The 12982-nt window shown below is 34.2% G+C and overlaps 1 protein-coding gene across 2 annotated transcripts in view; it reads right to left on the bottom strand.

The window, feature by feature from the left end:
- glt1d1 (glycosyltransferase 1 domain containing 1) overlaps positions 1-12982 on the bottom strand; it is a 43560-nt gene that overhangs the window by 19675 nt on the left and 10903 nt on the right. For both annotated transcript variants that reach the window (XM_048210509.1, XM_048210508.1), the window contains exons 5-6: positions 11926-11959; positions 11780-11836 (exon numbers count right to left, since the gene is read on the bottom strand). In XM_048210509.1, coding sequence (XP_048066466.1) covers positions 11780-11836; positions 11926-11959 — 91 coding nt within the window. The remainder of the gene's footprint in view (positions 1-11779; positions 11837-11925; positions 11960-12982) is intronic.

Genomic DNA, 12982 nt, shown 5'->3' with positions numbered 1-12982 from the left:
TAAGTATGTCATGTATATATGGCATGGATCACAGCATACACAAAGAATAACAACCATCTTTATGTATATTATTTAGTTGAATGCAGAAAATCTGGACCATAGAACAATCACTTGATTCTTGAGAATTCTTGAGAAGGATTAGGAAAAACTAAGGCCGTCAATTTGACACATTAACTTCTTTTAATTATATATATATATTCCCCTGATTATTATGTAAATGTGCTACAGAAGTTCCCTACTATTGGAGCAAATTATCCTCGCAAAACTACCATTCACACAAGAAATGTTTTTGAATTCAAATACATGGAGTGCAACAGAATGATTTGATTAATTATTCATTTAATTTAAATTATTATTTTTTTTTAAATTGATTAACAGTCTTGAAAAAACACAAAGGCACCTATATGTTCATGATGATGCTCCATGTACATGTGACACAGTCCTCTCTGTTTTGTCAGTAGCTGGTATCTGTGGGAATGTTCAGTCTAAATCTGTGCTTTACCCCAGATCATCCCTTGTTTAAATCCCAACAATTCCAGATTATCCACAAAAATATGAGCGCTAGTGTATGCATGAGTGCATACGTGTGACGTTTACTCAGTGCAGGCTTGAACAATAACATTTCTTATAAACTTTCTTCTAATTCTTCAAATACTAACAGTGCAGAAATACTTTAATTTAGAAAAAACAAATTGTAATTTCTGTCACCAAACAAAAGTTACACATACTATTTTTCATACACAGTATAAATAGGTTTCTATACATGAAAATACTGTATACTGAAATTTTAAGCAGTCTCTCCCTCAAAAAATGGGATCATCATATTTGAGGCTCTTTAGCTGTAACCTCTAGGTTATAGCACTACCTAACTTTTGGAAACCATATCTTTATACATACAGTGCTTTATGTAGTCTGTTTTGAGCACTAGAGCACAGTTTGCCTGAGGACAAGAGTGATAAATGAAATGAACTGTGTTATGCTTTTGGCTACAAACAATCCACACACAAGCAGCTTAAAGTTGAGCATTGTTGCTTTTAGCAGAAATTGCTCCCTATTTCTGATCTGGAATCAGTTTAGCTTTAGTTTTCATCAATGGTGTTAGTTACGGCAAGGCTAAAGCTGGTCAGAGGTCAGTACGAGGACAGTTTCTACTCTTAAACATAGTAAGGGAAGGTCATTAAGGTACGTGATGTGAGGTAAAGCTCTGGGATTAGATGACTGATCTAAGGGTACATGCTTACAATGGTTTAACTCATGGACAGGGGCTTTGAGTGAATTTTTACCTGGAAAGTGAAAGACATTGATGGTTTCACCTCATATACCCCATAGCTGGATAAGCTGCTATACGTGGACTCACAATAACCCTACTGTATATAAAGCTTTTTCAAAAAAGGGTAGTCAACATTCACACCTATGGTTTCTCTAATTTGTTTTTTTATTTTGAAAAATTCAGCTTTCAGACCCTCTTCATTTTAGCATGTATACTAAATATAGTAATACATTTTTGGCAAGCACCAAATAAAAATGTTAATATTTCATTATATTATAGTAGATGTTTTATTAGGGCCTGATTATTTCCTGTTTCTGAATTGAATTTTGAAAATTTGAATTTAATTTGAAATCAGGAAGCAGAATTGCATTTCAAATTTAAATGCAAGGAAGTAGAATTAAATTGAAATTCAAAGAAATTCATATGAATACTGATTCTGTGTATTTTGTGTCCTTGTTTTATTTGGACTTTTGTGTTTTCAGTTTGTTGGATGTATCAGTGTTTTTTTTTTTTTTTTTTTTTTCCCCGTTTCCCAAGATTCCAAGAAGTTACTTTGTATTTTTACTTATTTTGTAATAAATTAGCTGCACCAGAATACAACAGTTCACTGTTTGCGACCAATTCATTTTAAGCCGCTAAAAGATTTCAGTCCAATGATCCAATAAGCAAATTTTTTCAAACAATCACTCCAAAACAGCGTTACTGTAAAGACCAGGTTAATCAGAGATGGCAGAGAGAATATATTACTCACATTAATCATTGCAGTGTGTTTCCCTTTAAGACACAAACTCTGTCATAATCTATGATTGTTTCAGTAACACGCAAGCTCTCAACCACACTGTGTGAAATACAGACTGAACAGAACATCAAAACATCCCACCACTGTATGGCCAGATGATATGCAAACTATAACTCTCAGGCAGATAAAGCAAACCAGCGTCTCGCTAGTAAAGTTTTGATGGATGATGATTGCAACCAAGGCAAAGACGTTTGCAGTGACATACAGAAGTTGTACAGTAAGCACACTTGAGTCTATTATATTGATGCGCAAACAAACCGTGTATGTGCACTCTCTGTGCCCTGATCGCACACTGTATTTATGCAAAGACACATTTCAGTACATTTACGTAATTTCCACACACATTCAGGATATTGTTTTGATTTGTCATGTATGTTGCTGTGTTTAGTAATTCTTAATTGATCAGTGAACTGTAGTAGTTATATGCAGTCAGGTCAAGAAGGTTGGTGGTTTAGGGGTTTATTGGCATTTCCATGTGGTCCTGTTCGGTTTCGCAACTTGTCTAAAATGTAAAAAAGCTCTTTGCTGTTGCACTGTACACATACTATACACTGTGTTTTATTTTTATTTTTTTTCTCTGTATTTTTCTTTCCATGGGTACTGTGGTGTGCATAATTTATGAATTATATATACTTATATCATTTGGTATTTGGTTTCATTTTTTTGGAAAGACACCTAAATTTACCTTATACCAAATACAGTTGAGAGTATCGGCATTCAATCTGATGGTTTGCTGTATATAGCAAATGATGACAAAATTAACACGTTAAGTGGTTCGGAGCGTGTATCAAACTGCCAAAGTCACGTGGACCATTGAAATTTCCAAACATTACGAAACACTTATGACGTAATGAAGCCTTGTTTATTAAAATCATGTGACTTTAGCAGTTTGATACATGCTCTGAACCACTGTACGTCAGTCTGTGGTTCATTTTTGGGGGAACTAACCCTTTAAGGAATTTGTTTCTCATTATGGGGACAGCTGTCAGTCAATAAATGGGACAACAAAGTAACTTGCATTACTTATTTGAAAAAGTAACTTTGTAAATTTAAAAGTAATGCATTACTTGGAAAAAGTAATCTAGCTATATACCTTGTGTTACTAGTAATGCATTACCTCCAACACTGCTTATAACTGATTACATAGTATAAAAGTTAGTACGTTTATTCAGTTTTGAATACGAGGCAACAGTTTAGAACAAACATTCATATTTTGCAAAGTGGTTCTCTGCAATGCAGCACTATGTAACACCGTAGAGCTGTTCCATTTAAACATCTCCTTATTCACAAGACACAAAAAACTTCACAATGTCTGTTTTAGCTCTTCGCTGTGGGTTTAATCTCACTCTTGGAGAAGTTACTTAAGACAAAAACAGACTTAAAGTAGTTTTAAGGTTTTCAAAAATGAAAGTGCACTTGATATCTCATCCTGTTGATGGGTATATCATGAACAGAGAACCTCTACTAAAGATTTGGGTCAGTTCATAATGCGTCATGGGTAAAACATTTCCAAATATCCAAATCCAAATCTAAACTAACGGATATAAATCATTCAAAAAAAGAGGGTTCATCAAAGGTTCATCAAAACAAACACACAAACGCAAGCCAAAATAAACAGCATAAATCATAAATGCAACATAATAAATGAAGTTTATCTGAAGTAAATCTGCAGTTATTCTCAAGTTGGTTAGTTCTTGATTACAACATATAATCTTGTGTCATCTGAGAGTTCGGAGGCACATCCAACATCATGTAAGTGGCTGCCGAGGTACGGCACAGCTCACCATTACTGCTATTCTGATCAGACATATGAGGGGCAGATGAGTGAGAAGAATAAACTGGAATCCTGAAATCCTGGAATCAATTAATCTTTTCTGCTTTGAAGTGTATTCATTTATCCGCAAGAGGCACCGACATGCTTTATTATGGATCTAAAAGAGCATGCATGTCAGCCTGAAACAGGGCACTGTCACTGCAACAGTATTTGAATGTGAACAGATGATCAAACACATACAGCTGAAGATAAAGTGTGATGTCTGATTTCAAAGGCTCTGCTACAGTTTAAATGTTTACCTAAAGAAAGTAACGGCATGACTAAAAACCACTCTAAAAGTAGTTCAGCAGTGAGATTAGCCTTCACTGCCAGAGACTGCAAATACTTCACTCCACCATGTGGCTGCAGGGAAAATAGGCTTCACTACATTCCAGAAACTCTAAATACACAAGAAAATGAAATATTTAAAGGGCTTACATTGGCGATGACAAATTCAAATGAACTAGTAATGATACACTGATTAAGACCTAAATATAAAGCTGTCAGGTTTATTAATTCCTTTGACTTAATATTTAATACCTACATATCTTAATATCTACGAATCTCAAAATAAATATAAAAATGTATTATTTTATCATCATTATTATTTATATTTTTAAAAGGTTTTTGCCTAAATATTTAATTTGTATAAATATTTAATTTGTCCCTTAATATGTGGTCATAAAAACATTATTATAAATCAGTGTCTCTGTGTTTAATGTTAACTACCCATATACCAATTTGGACACTGCATATGACAGCTATAATTGTATTAAATCTGTCCTTTTTATTGATTCTTTGTATATAACAACATGTCTGATGTCTAAAAGATTTCCAAACAAGCTGTGAATTTGCAAACTCTTTCCCACAGTAACTTTGAAGTGCGTCCACGAATGCCTTTGGTCGTGTACTCTAATCTAGTGTTAGAGGATTTGTGCACGGGAGTGGTTTACGGCGGATTACAGCCATCCTTAAACAAGAAAGCAGGGGAAATATGTCCTCCACTTCACTTTAAAGAGCCACCATCCATATCACTCCTGTCCAATTTTGTAGACTCTTGATGGATGGATGGACTGATATATGGAAGGTCTGTCTATCTATTCTTTTATCATTCTTCTGCCTTCAAGCAGAGGCTGAGCCATAGACAAGATTGCCAATTTTTTTGCCGTGTCTCTGTAGGATCAGTTAAGAATGCTTTGACAACTTGAGAAGGAAATATAATTACTGTATAGGATGAATTACACCTCAAAGGCTTAAAAAAATAAAGACAACCTAGTGGGTTTGCCCATATCTGTGAGTGCAGTGGTAGACAAGTGTCTTTTCTACAGTTTTAGATCTAAGCATTCACATGAAAGAAAAAGAGGAGGATATAAACAAACAGGCCTGTCACTGAAGTTGGGGGGGGGGAAACTAAAGGCAAATAAAGGCAAAAGCAGCACATCTCTCCAGAGGGAGGAGAATATTCATCTTCACATTGCACCGAAACAGATTTGGACAAACCAATAGTTGTGCTCAACATGTTTTTCCCAGTACATGTCTTAGAAAGGTCTTTTTTTTTCTTTTTTCTAGCCTGCCTTTGATCAGAAAGAGCAACTTTAACATGAATGTTGGTGTGTATGTTTTTAGTGGGTGATTCATACCACTTAAAAAAAAAAAAAAAAAAAAAAAGTTGAGTTTGAATGAGTTTTTTTCTTCCTCTAAAAAAAGCCATCATTTAAAATTATCTGCCTTAAAATGATCAAATAAAATTTAAGCATTTGGGAACCCTGGGTTAACAGTCTAATTGTGAGGTTAATAACAATGATTGTAAATCTGTAGAAATGTCATCAAGTTTCACTCAGATATAGAGACAAAACACAACATGAATGTCTAGCACATGTATATTTAATGAGGCAAGCATCAAGGCAGTTACAATTGGCTGATTATTGCTAAACATTTTAGCACCACATTGTTTCAGACTGTTTCAAACTGACTTGACATAAACCTTTGGCATCACAATTTGGAGTTCATCTCCTAAAAGCAGTGCTGGAGAACAGCTTCATAACCTAGAGTTAAAAGCAGTGCTAATGGCATTTCAAGATTTTTGTGAGATGCACTGCCTCTAGTTGAAGAGGAGAGATTCTAAACTGATCCAAGAATGGAATCAGAAACATTTTTAAAGCTGTATGCAGCAACTTTTGAATAATGGCATAAGACTAATAGTTAAAGTGTAGTTCACTTAATCAGTCCACTTAAAAAGAAAGAGACAGTCTTACAAAAATGTAATCTGACTAATCAGTTTATTTTGTTTATGGAAATATGTATATGGAAAACATTAAGCCAAATGAAATGAAATGCAAATGATTATTCTTTTTTAAGTGGCCAGAATAAGGTTTGCTGTGCTTGTTTGCAGGGTTACACAATGTGGCCAAAGAATTTGTTATTATATATCAATATGATTATAAAACAATAATGTTTAGGGCCTGAGCACAGATGGTGCGAGGACTCTATTGAAATTGCTCCATTTCTTCTTTGAAATGAAATCACATTTTTGAAGGCTTAAAAACAACTACAAAATGAAACTTTTGAAACTTTGTAAAAAAAAAAAAAAAAAATAAATAAATAAATATATATATATATATATATATATATATATATATATATATATATATATATATATATATATATATATATATATATATATATATATATATACATACATATATGGTAGCGCCGTTTTAGGTCTTACAAGACAGCACTTGGTTTACTGCCTATTTTACAGTACAAAACTATAATTTAAAGGGTTATATTTTAATAATTACAGTTCTGTTGAACTTACACACTGTAAAAACAATTACATTATATTTACAGTAAACCTGTAAAATAAACTATAATAACTAAACTAAAATAAAATAAATAAACCTGTATTCCATTAACTGATATGTTAATTTACCAACCTATTGAAGTACTAATATCTGTTTTGTACTGTACCTTTTTAATGCACTGACAACTACCAAACACAGTGGTGATGAGAGTCACATGATGAATTAAAGCTCATCACAAGCAGCTTTTCCACAAGCTGAGAAGGACAATACTAATGTATAAAAGGTGCACACCGTGTCATTCACACAAACACTAAACACCATCATGGTAACACACATGAAATTTTAAAAACGTACATGTAAACATCAATTTAACAACATTAGATGCAACATAAAACCCTAATATACATAACTGATTAGAAAAAAAAAAAACTAAAAAGAAATGTTATTTCAACGAAAATAGATAAAATGTGAAGTGTCACGCAAGGAATTGTGGGAATGTCAATTTACAGTTTTTCACTGTAATTTATACAATGACAAAAACTGTAAATTTAATGTTATTTTATCGTAAAATTACATTAAATGTACCGCTTGATCTATTAGTCATTCACCATATATAGTACGGAAACTCTGTAAACAAATTAACTGTTTTTGACCATAGCATTTTTACAGTCTTACCTTTCTGATATGGATTTCAGAATTAAGTGCCAAAATGGCTCGATAGTGCCACCTACAAAGTTTCAAAGAAGTGCTCCTTGCACTAAGTTTCATGTACATCTATGAATCTTGGTAGGCACATGTAACATCCCAATACCTACATAAGTTCATACCCTACAGCCAAACCCTAAACCCGACAGAAAGTCAGCCATTTTTAATTTCCTTTACAATTTTTGTGCAGTTTTTGCCATTTCCAGGTGTCGTACTTTAACAAACTTCTCTTACAGTTTTAATAAGATCAAGGCCTATAGGCCTATATAATTATTTAATTTTATAGTACATCTCTAAAATTACAGTACTAAAATTTATCTTTTCTTCAAATCTTAAACAATCAAACTTTTATTTTGAAGGAAAACATCAGGGATGCCTTAAAGCCTCTTTTTTGTTTGTAACATCAGTTTTATAAGCTCTTCTCATTACAAGTATGGAAAGGCACATTGCGTTCCCAAATGCACGTTATAAACAACTCAAACTCAGAGCAGATATAAAGAGTTCATGTGGAGCAGCATTTACTGAGAACTGCTCCAAAACACTGAAAACACCAGCTCATGAGCTGTACACGTGTAAAAGAACACAGTGCCATGTTTCACACCGAAACACACAGCGGATATATTTAAACAACCAATTTTAGATTTCATTTTATTTCAATTAATCGCACAGCCTTAATGTGAACTACGTATATAATTAGTCAAAGGCTGCAACTTAATACTTTCATAACATCTTCAAAAAGTGCTTCCAATAACAACTACAGTGTCCCTATTATGCTTTGTAGGATATTATTTTTCATGTAGTGTATAATATAGCTGTTTGTGAATGTAAATTTCAAAGATCAAAGTGCCCGATAAATGGAGTTATCTCTTCAAAAGAAATAATGATTCTGAAGAGCCTGAAACGAGTCGTGAGTAATGCTTACTTCCTTCACGAATCTATGTACGTTTGTAACAAATCTGCATAATGCCATCCTATGGTCTTCACTGGCTGCTCACAAACAACTACTCTGACCCACCTTGAAACACTGTAGCTGTAGCTGAGGTCTGAAAGAGTTTGGTTTATGTTGTCGACATGTCGAGAAGACGCTGTTTTCAGTGCTGCAAAAGCAAATCCACTTTGCATGCACTTCCAAAGGATGAGGACAAGGGCTCAAATTGATACAGTAAAACTGATGCCATCCTTACGGTTAATATCACTGTGTATACAAGAACTGAGGAAGCCTGCTGAGCTGAAATTCAGATCTGGTGATCAGCGTTTCATTTCTGACACGCAATGTAAGTGGTCGACCAATCACAACTGACTGGGCCATCTGTCCAATCAGAGCAAAGTAGGCTCTGGGAAAGGAGCCTATTATTATTTTTTGTTTTACCTTGGATACAGGTAAATCTACTGTAGAAGATCTCCACAAAATTAGGAAACTTTAAAATAGCATAATAGAGGCACTTTAACCTATTTCAAATTAAATGTCACAGCGAAAATGTGATTTGTAGCAGAAAACACAGAGACTCATGAGGAGCTCAATGACCTAGTGAGAAGTTCCTCTGAATTCTGTTTTCCCACTACCGTCAATCCCTCCAGCAATACTTACACCTCCAGACAGCTCAAAGCCTCAGAAGAATAAAAGAAACAAAACTTCACTCTTGCCACTCACATCCCTGAGAACACTAAATCATCTCTGCATCAGGACCTCATTTCCCATGAGCCCCTGCAGGCGTGACTCTCATCATCACCAGTGCAATGAGGGGGTCTATACTGCACAATCCCAGAGGACCACCCAGATCTTCTCTGTCATGTGAAAACTCGCTCCACCTAAAAAAACTCCTACACAACTAGACCTCCAACCTGGTTGTGATGCAGGGATGACATCTCAGCTATCCCATCATCCACTTCAGCATGCACTCAACGTGGTAGGAGGTCAGAGCACCTGCTTTGATAGAGCTGCTGAGGCTTGTGTCGACTGATCTCAGAGTGGTGGCACCAGCCCCAGGGGTCTCCACAAACAAGCATGGGCTTATGTAGAGATCAATCTTCAATGCGGAGCAGCAGGCGCACTGGAGCAGATTACTCCGACATGCCAGCAAATGAGCTCAGGAGAATGGATTAGATATTCTGGGCCTAGAACCAGTCTTTGCACATTTAGCTTTTTATAGCGTAAAGCAGCATGTTCCTAGGAATTGGGTCTTTTCATTAGTGATGGGCCGATATACAGCAGCCCCAAAGGTATTTGGACACTTTTGGACACTTTAAGTCACACTTGAATGTCACTGCATTACATACAAAATATTAAATCAAGTTGCATTTGAGACAAATGAGACAGCAGTTTTTCTGAGAACTACCCACTTTGACAACAACTTTTTTCTTTTTCACTTTTTTTGTGAAATATTTTTGTGGAATATCATGGTTGTTTGGTTGCACAGTCTAATAAATAAACAAAAAGCCATTTGGTTTGATTTGATTGAACGCACTACTGTTCAAAAGTTTGGAGTCAGTAAGTGGAGTGTTTTTTTTTTTGTTTTTGTTTTTTAAGAAATTAAATTATTCAGCATGGATGCAATAAATTGATCAAAGGCGACACTAAAGATATTTATAATGTTACAAAAGATTTCTATTTAAAATAAATGCTGTTCTTTTTTATTCATCAAAGAATCCTGAAAAAAAATAAATGTTTCTTGAGCAGCAAATCAGCATATTAGAATGATTTCTGAAGGATCATGTGACACTTAAGACTGGAGTGATGGTGCTGAATATTGAGTTTTGCCATAACACATTTTAAATATATTAAAATAGAAAACAGTTACTTCAAATTGTAATAATATTTCACAACATTACTGTTTTATTGTATTACGCTGCCTTGGTAAGCATAAGAGACTTTTTTCAAAAAAATTTGGAGAGACACAAATTTTTAAAAGGTATATCCTATCTATGGCCTTGTTCAAGCCGGACATTGAGAACCGTTTTCATCAATCCTAAATTGATTTTCCTAAATCGATTTGAGCTTGTCCACTTTTGGCCACTTCCAGAGGTAGTCGAAAACGCATTTGATTGGATTGCTTTCATAGTGTAAACGTAGTTTGCTGGCTGAAGACGAAAAATGTACCAAGCACAATTTTCTCTCACCATTCCTGATTTCTAACACACACACACACACACACTCACCGCCTTCATCGTGGTCTTACGACTATCAGAGCAGAAAGCTGCTGCTCTCCGTATTTCTGTTGTCTCCGGTCACGTTCATACTGTATGTAAATAGCACAAGCTTATTTCACTAGATTGAAAGATCTGAAAAAGCCCATACATTTAACCGCCTAACCTACCCCACCTCTGGAAGAAATAAGAAAAAAATGGACAAAAATAAGGACAATAATTTTGAAATAAGGATAAAAATGTCAAAAGAGGACAAAAAAAAAAAAAAAAAAGTTAAAGGTGCCCTAATTTTTTTAAAAGTGAAAAATAAGGTGTCCCCTGAATGTGTCTGATTTACACTTTTTTTTTTTTTAATTCTTTTTTTAACTGTAACTTGCATGCGCCCCTTTAATTCTCGAACGCTTGCCTTGATAAACACAGTTTACACAGTTATAACCCTCAAAATGCTAAAGATGTTCTGCATGCTGCATTTGAATATGTATTTATTTAGATGTTTACATTTGATTCTAAAGTTTGACGCTTGCTCCGTGGCTAAATAATTACACACTGGAGAGATTTATAAAGAATGAAGTTGTGTTTATGCTTATACAGTCAAGTGTTTAAAAATGAAAATAGCCCTCTCTTGTCTCTGTGATAAGTAATAAACAGATTTAGCACATTTAACAGCTAAACATGTAACGAAACATAAAAGACAATTCACAAATATCACTAAAAAATATCATGAATTTAGTTATTATTGCACCTAGGATGGCTTGTGGTTATTTTAATTTGAAGGTGAACCTATCGTTTAAATCACAAAACAGGCAAACAATGTAAGAGATATCAAAAATATAAATACAAATACATCTTTGTTCTTTCTAAAGTTGTCTTTCTTTACCATGTTGTCACATCTCCAAATAATTATGCATGTTATGCATGTATAGACTCACTCAAATGCACAACCTCTTCACTCCTGGCAGGCACTCAGGTTGCCTCTAAACAAGTTTGAGTGCTCTTGAGCCTATTTGAGTTCAAGTGTGTTGAGGCCTGAACACCACATGTATATGTAATAGGGTGACGTCTGTTGCTTCTCAAAATTATCACAGATCGTTTGAGAGGGATGATGATGAATGCACATGTCAAGGTATTAATCAAACAGTGTCTGAAAATGTATCTAAATACTGTTCTATCTATATGTATATTGTATATTTAATGATGTAGGCTATTAAGTGGAGGGGAGAGGAGTACTGGTGAAGGTGTTGCACCTGTGCAGTGTAAGAAGTCGCTCCAGCTGAAATTTAATGCCACTTTGGTCTCAATCCCTGAAAACATATGCAGACATTTAAAAAAATTATATCATACACCTTTAATGTAATGCCATCAGAAAACATGCAGTATTAATAAACTCTACCTTGAGGCTGAACATAGATCTTGCTCTCACATACCTGGAAAAAATGGTCAAGAAAGAAATGTTAGCCCCCTACTGGAGATTATTATTAGTGTACGATAAGGGTTCCCAACCTTCTGACAAATTAATTTCCATTAACTACTGATTTCTAAAAATAATAATAATAATAATAATAATAATAATAACATTATTTTCTATAAAACCAAAATAAAGTGTAAAAATTTTAGAGAAAAATGATTACACTTTACAATAAGGTTTCATTTATTAACATTAGTTAACATGAACTAATGATGAATGATACTTCTACAGCATTTATTAATCTTAATAAATGTTAATTTCAAAATGTACTAATACATTTTGCAAGTTGTATCTGTTAACATTAGTTAATGCAGTGTGAACTGACATGAACATTTTAACTATCAATAAAAAAAGTTAATAAATGCAGTAAGAATGTATTGCTCATTGTTAATAGTAATGTAAACAATTACAATATTTTTTTTTTTCTATTTTCACTATATTAGATTAGCATTTTTTTCTACACAATTTTTACATGTCCTGATATTTTATAGGGTTTTGTGACCCTGGAAGCCTTGCAGATGACAATAAAACTAAATGTCAACCATTCGAATTTCTCTTTTTATGCTAATAGAGTTATTCGTGTTCAAAGTTCATGCCCGAAACATGTCCTTGGCTAATGTAATAGCAGAAAATATCCATCTCCATGATTCGCCCAAATCAAAACAAATGGAGGAAAAAAAAAAAAAAAAAAACAATATAGCAGAAGGAAGGTAATAAAATAATAATATGTAAATGGCTGGATAATTTCACAGACAGAGGGGAAATTGGCTGGATGTTATCATTCCTGGGAGAGGGAGACCCCTGGTGTGTGTGTGTGTGACAGAGACAGAGACATCCTGTCTGCCTTGACATTTCACATGTGTGTCTGGGGTTTCATTTGAGGATAAAACATGATGAAAATAGTGATTTTAATGCTGTGCTATTATAGGATGCAAAGCAGGATATTGCATTTGTAGCCGTTAAATCCTTCTGTTGTATTTAT

Source organism: Megalobrama amblycephala, linkage group LG12 (genome assembly GCF_018812025.1).
Source record: "Megalobrama amblycephala isolate DHTTF-2021 linkage group LG12, ASM1881202v1, whole genome shotgun sequence".
NCBI classification, from domain to species: Eukaryota; Metazoa; Chordata; class Actinopteri; order Cypriniformes; family Xenocyprididae; genus Megalobrama; species Megalobrama amblycephala.
The sequence above is the reverse complement of the archived record's forward strand: the minus strand, read 5'-3'. Positions and strand labels throughout refer to the sequence as shown.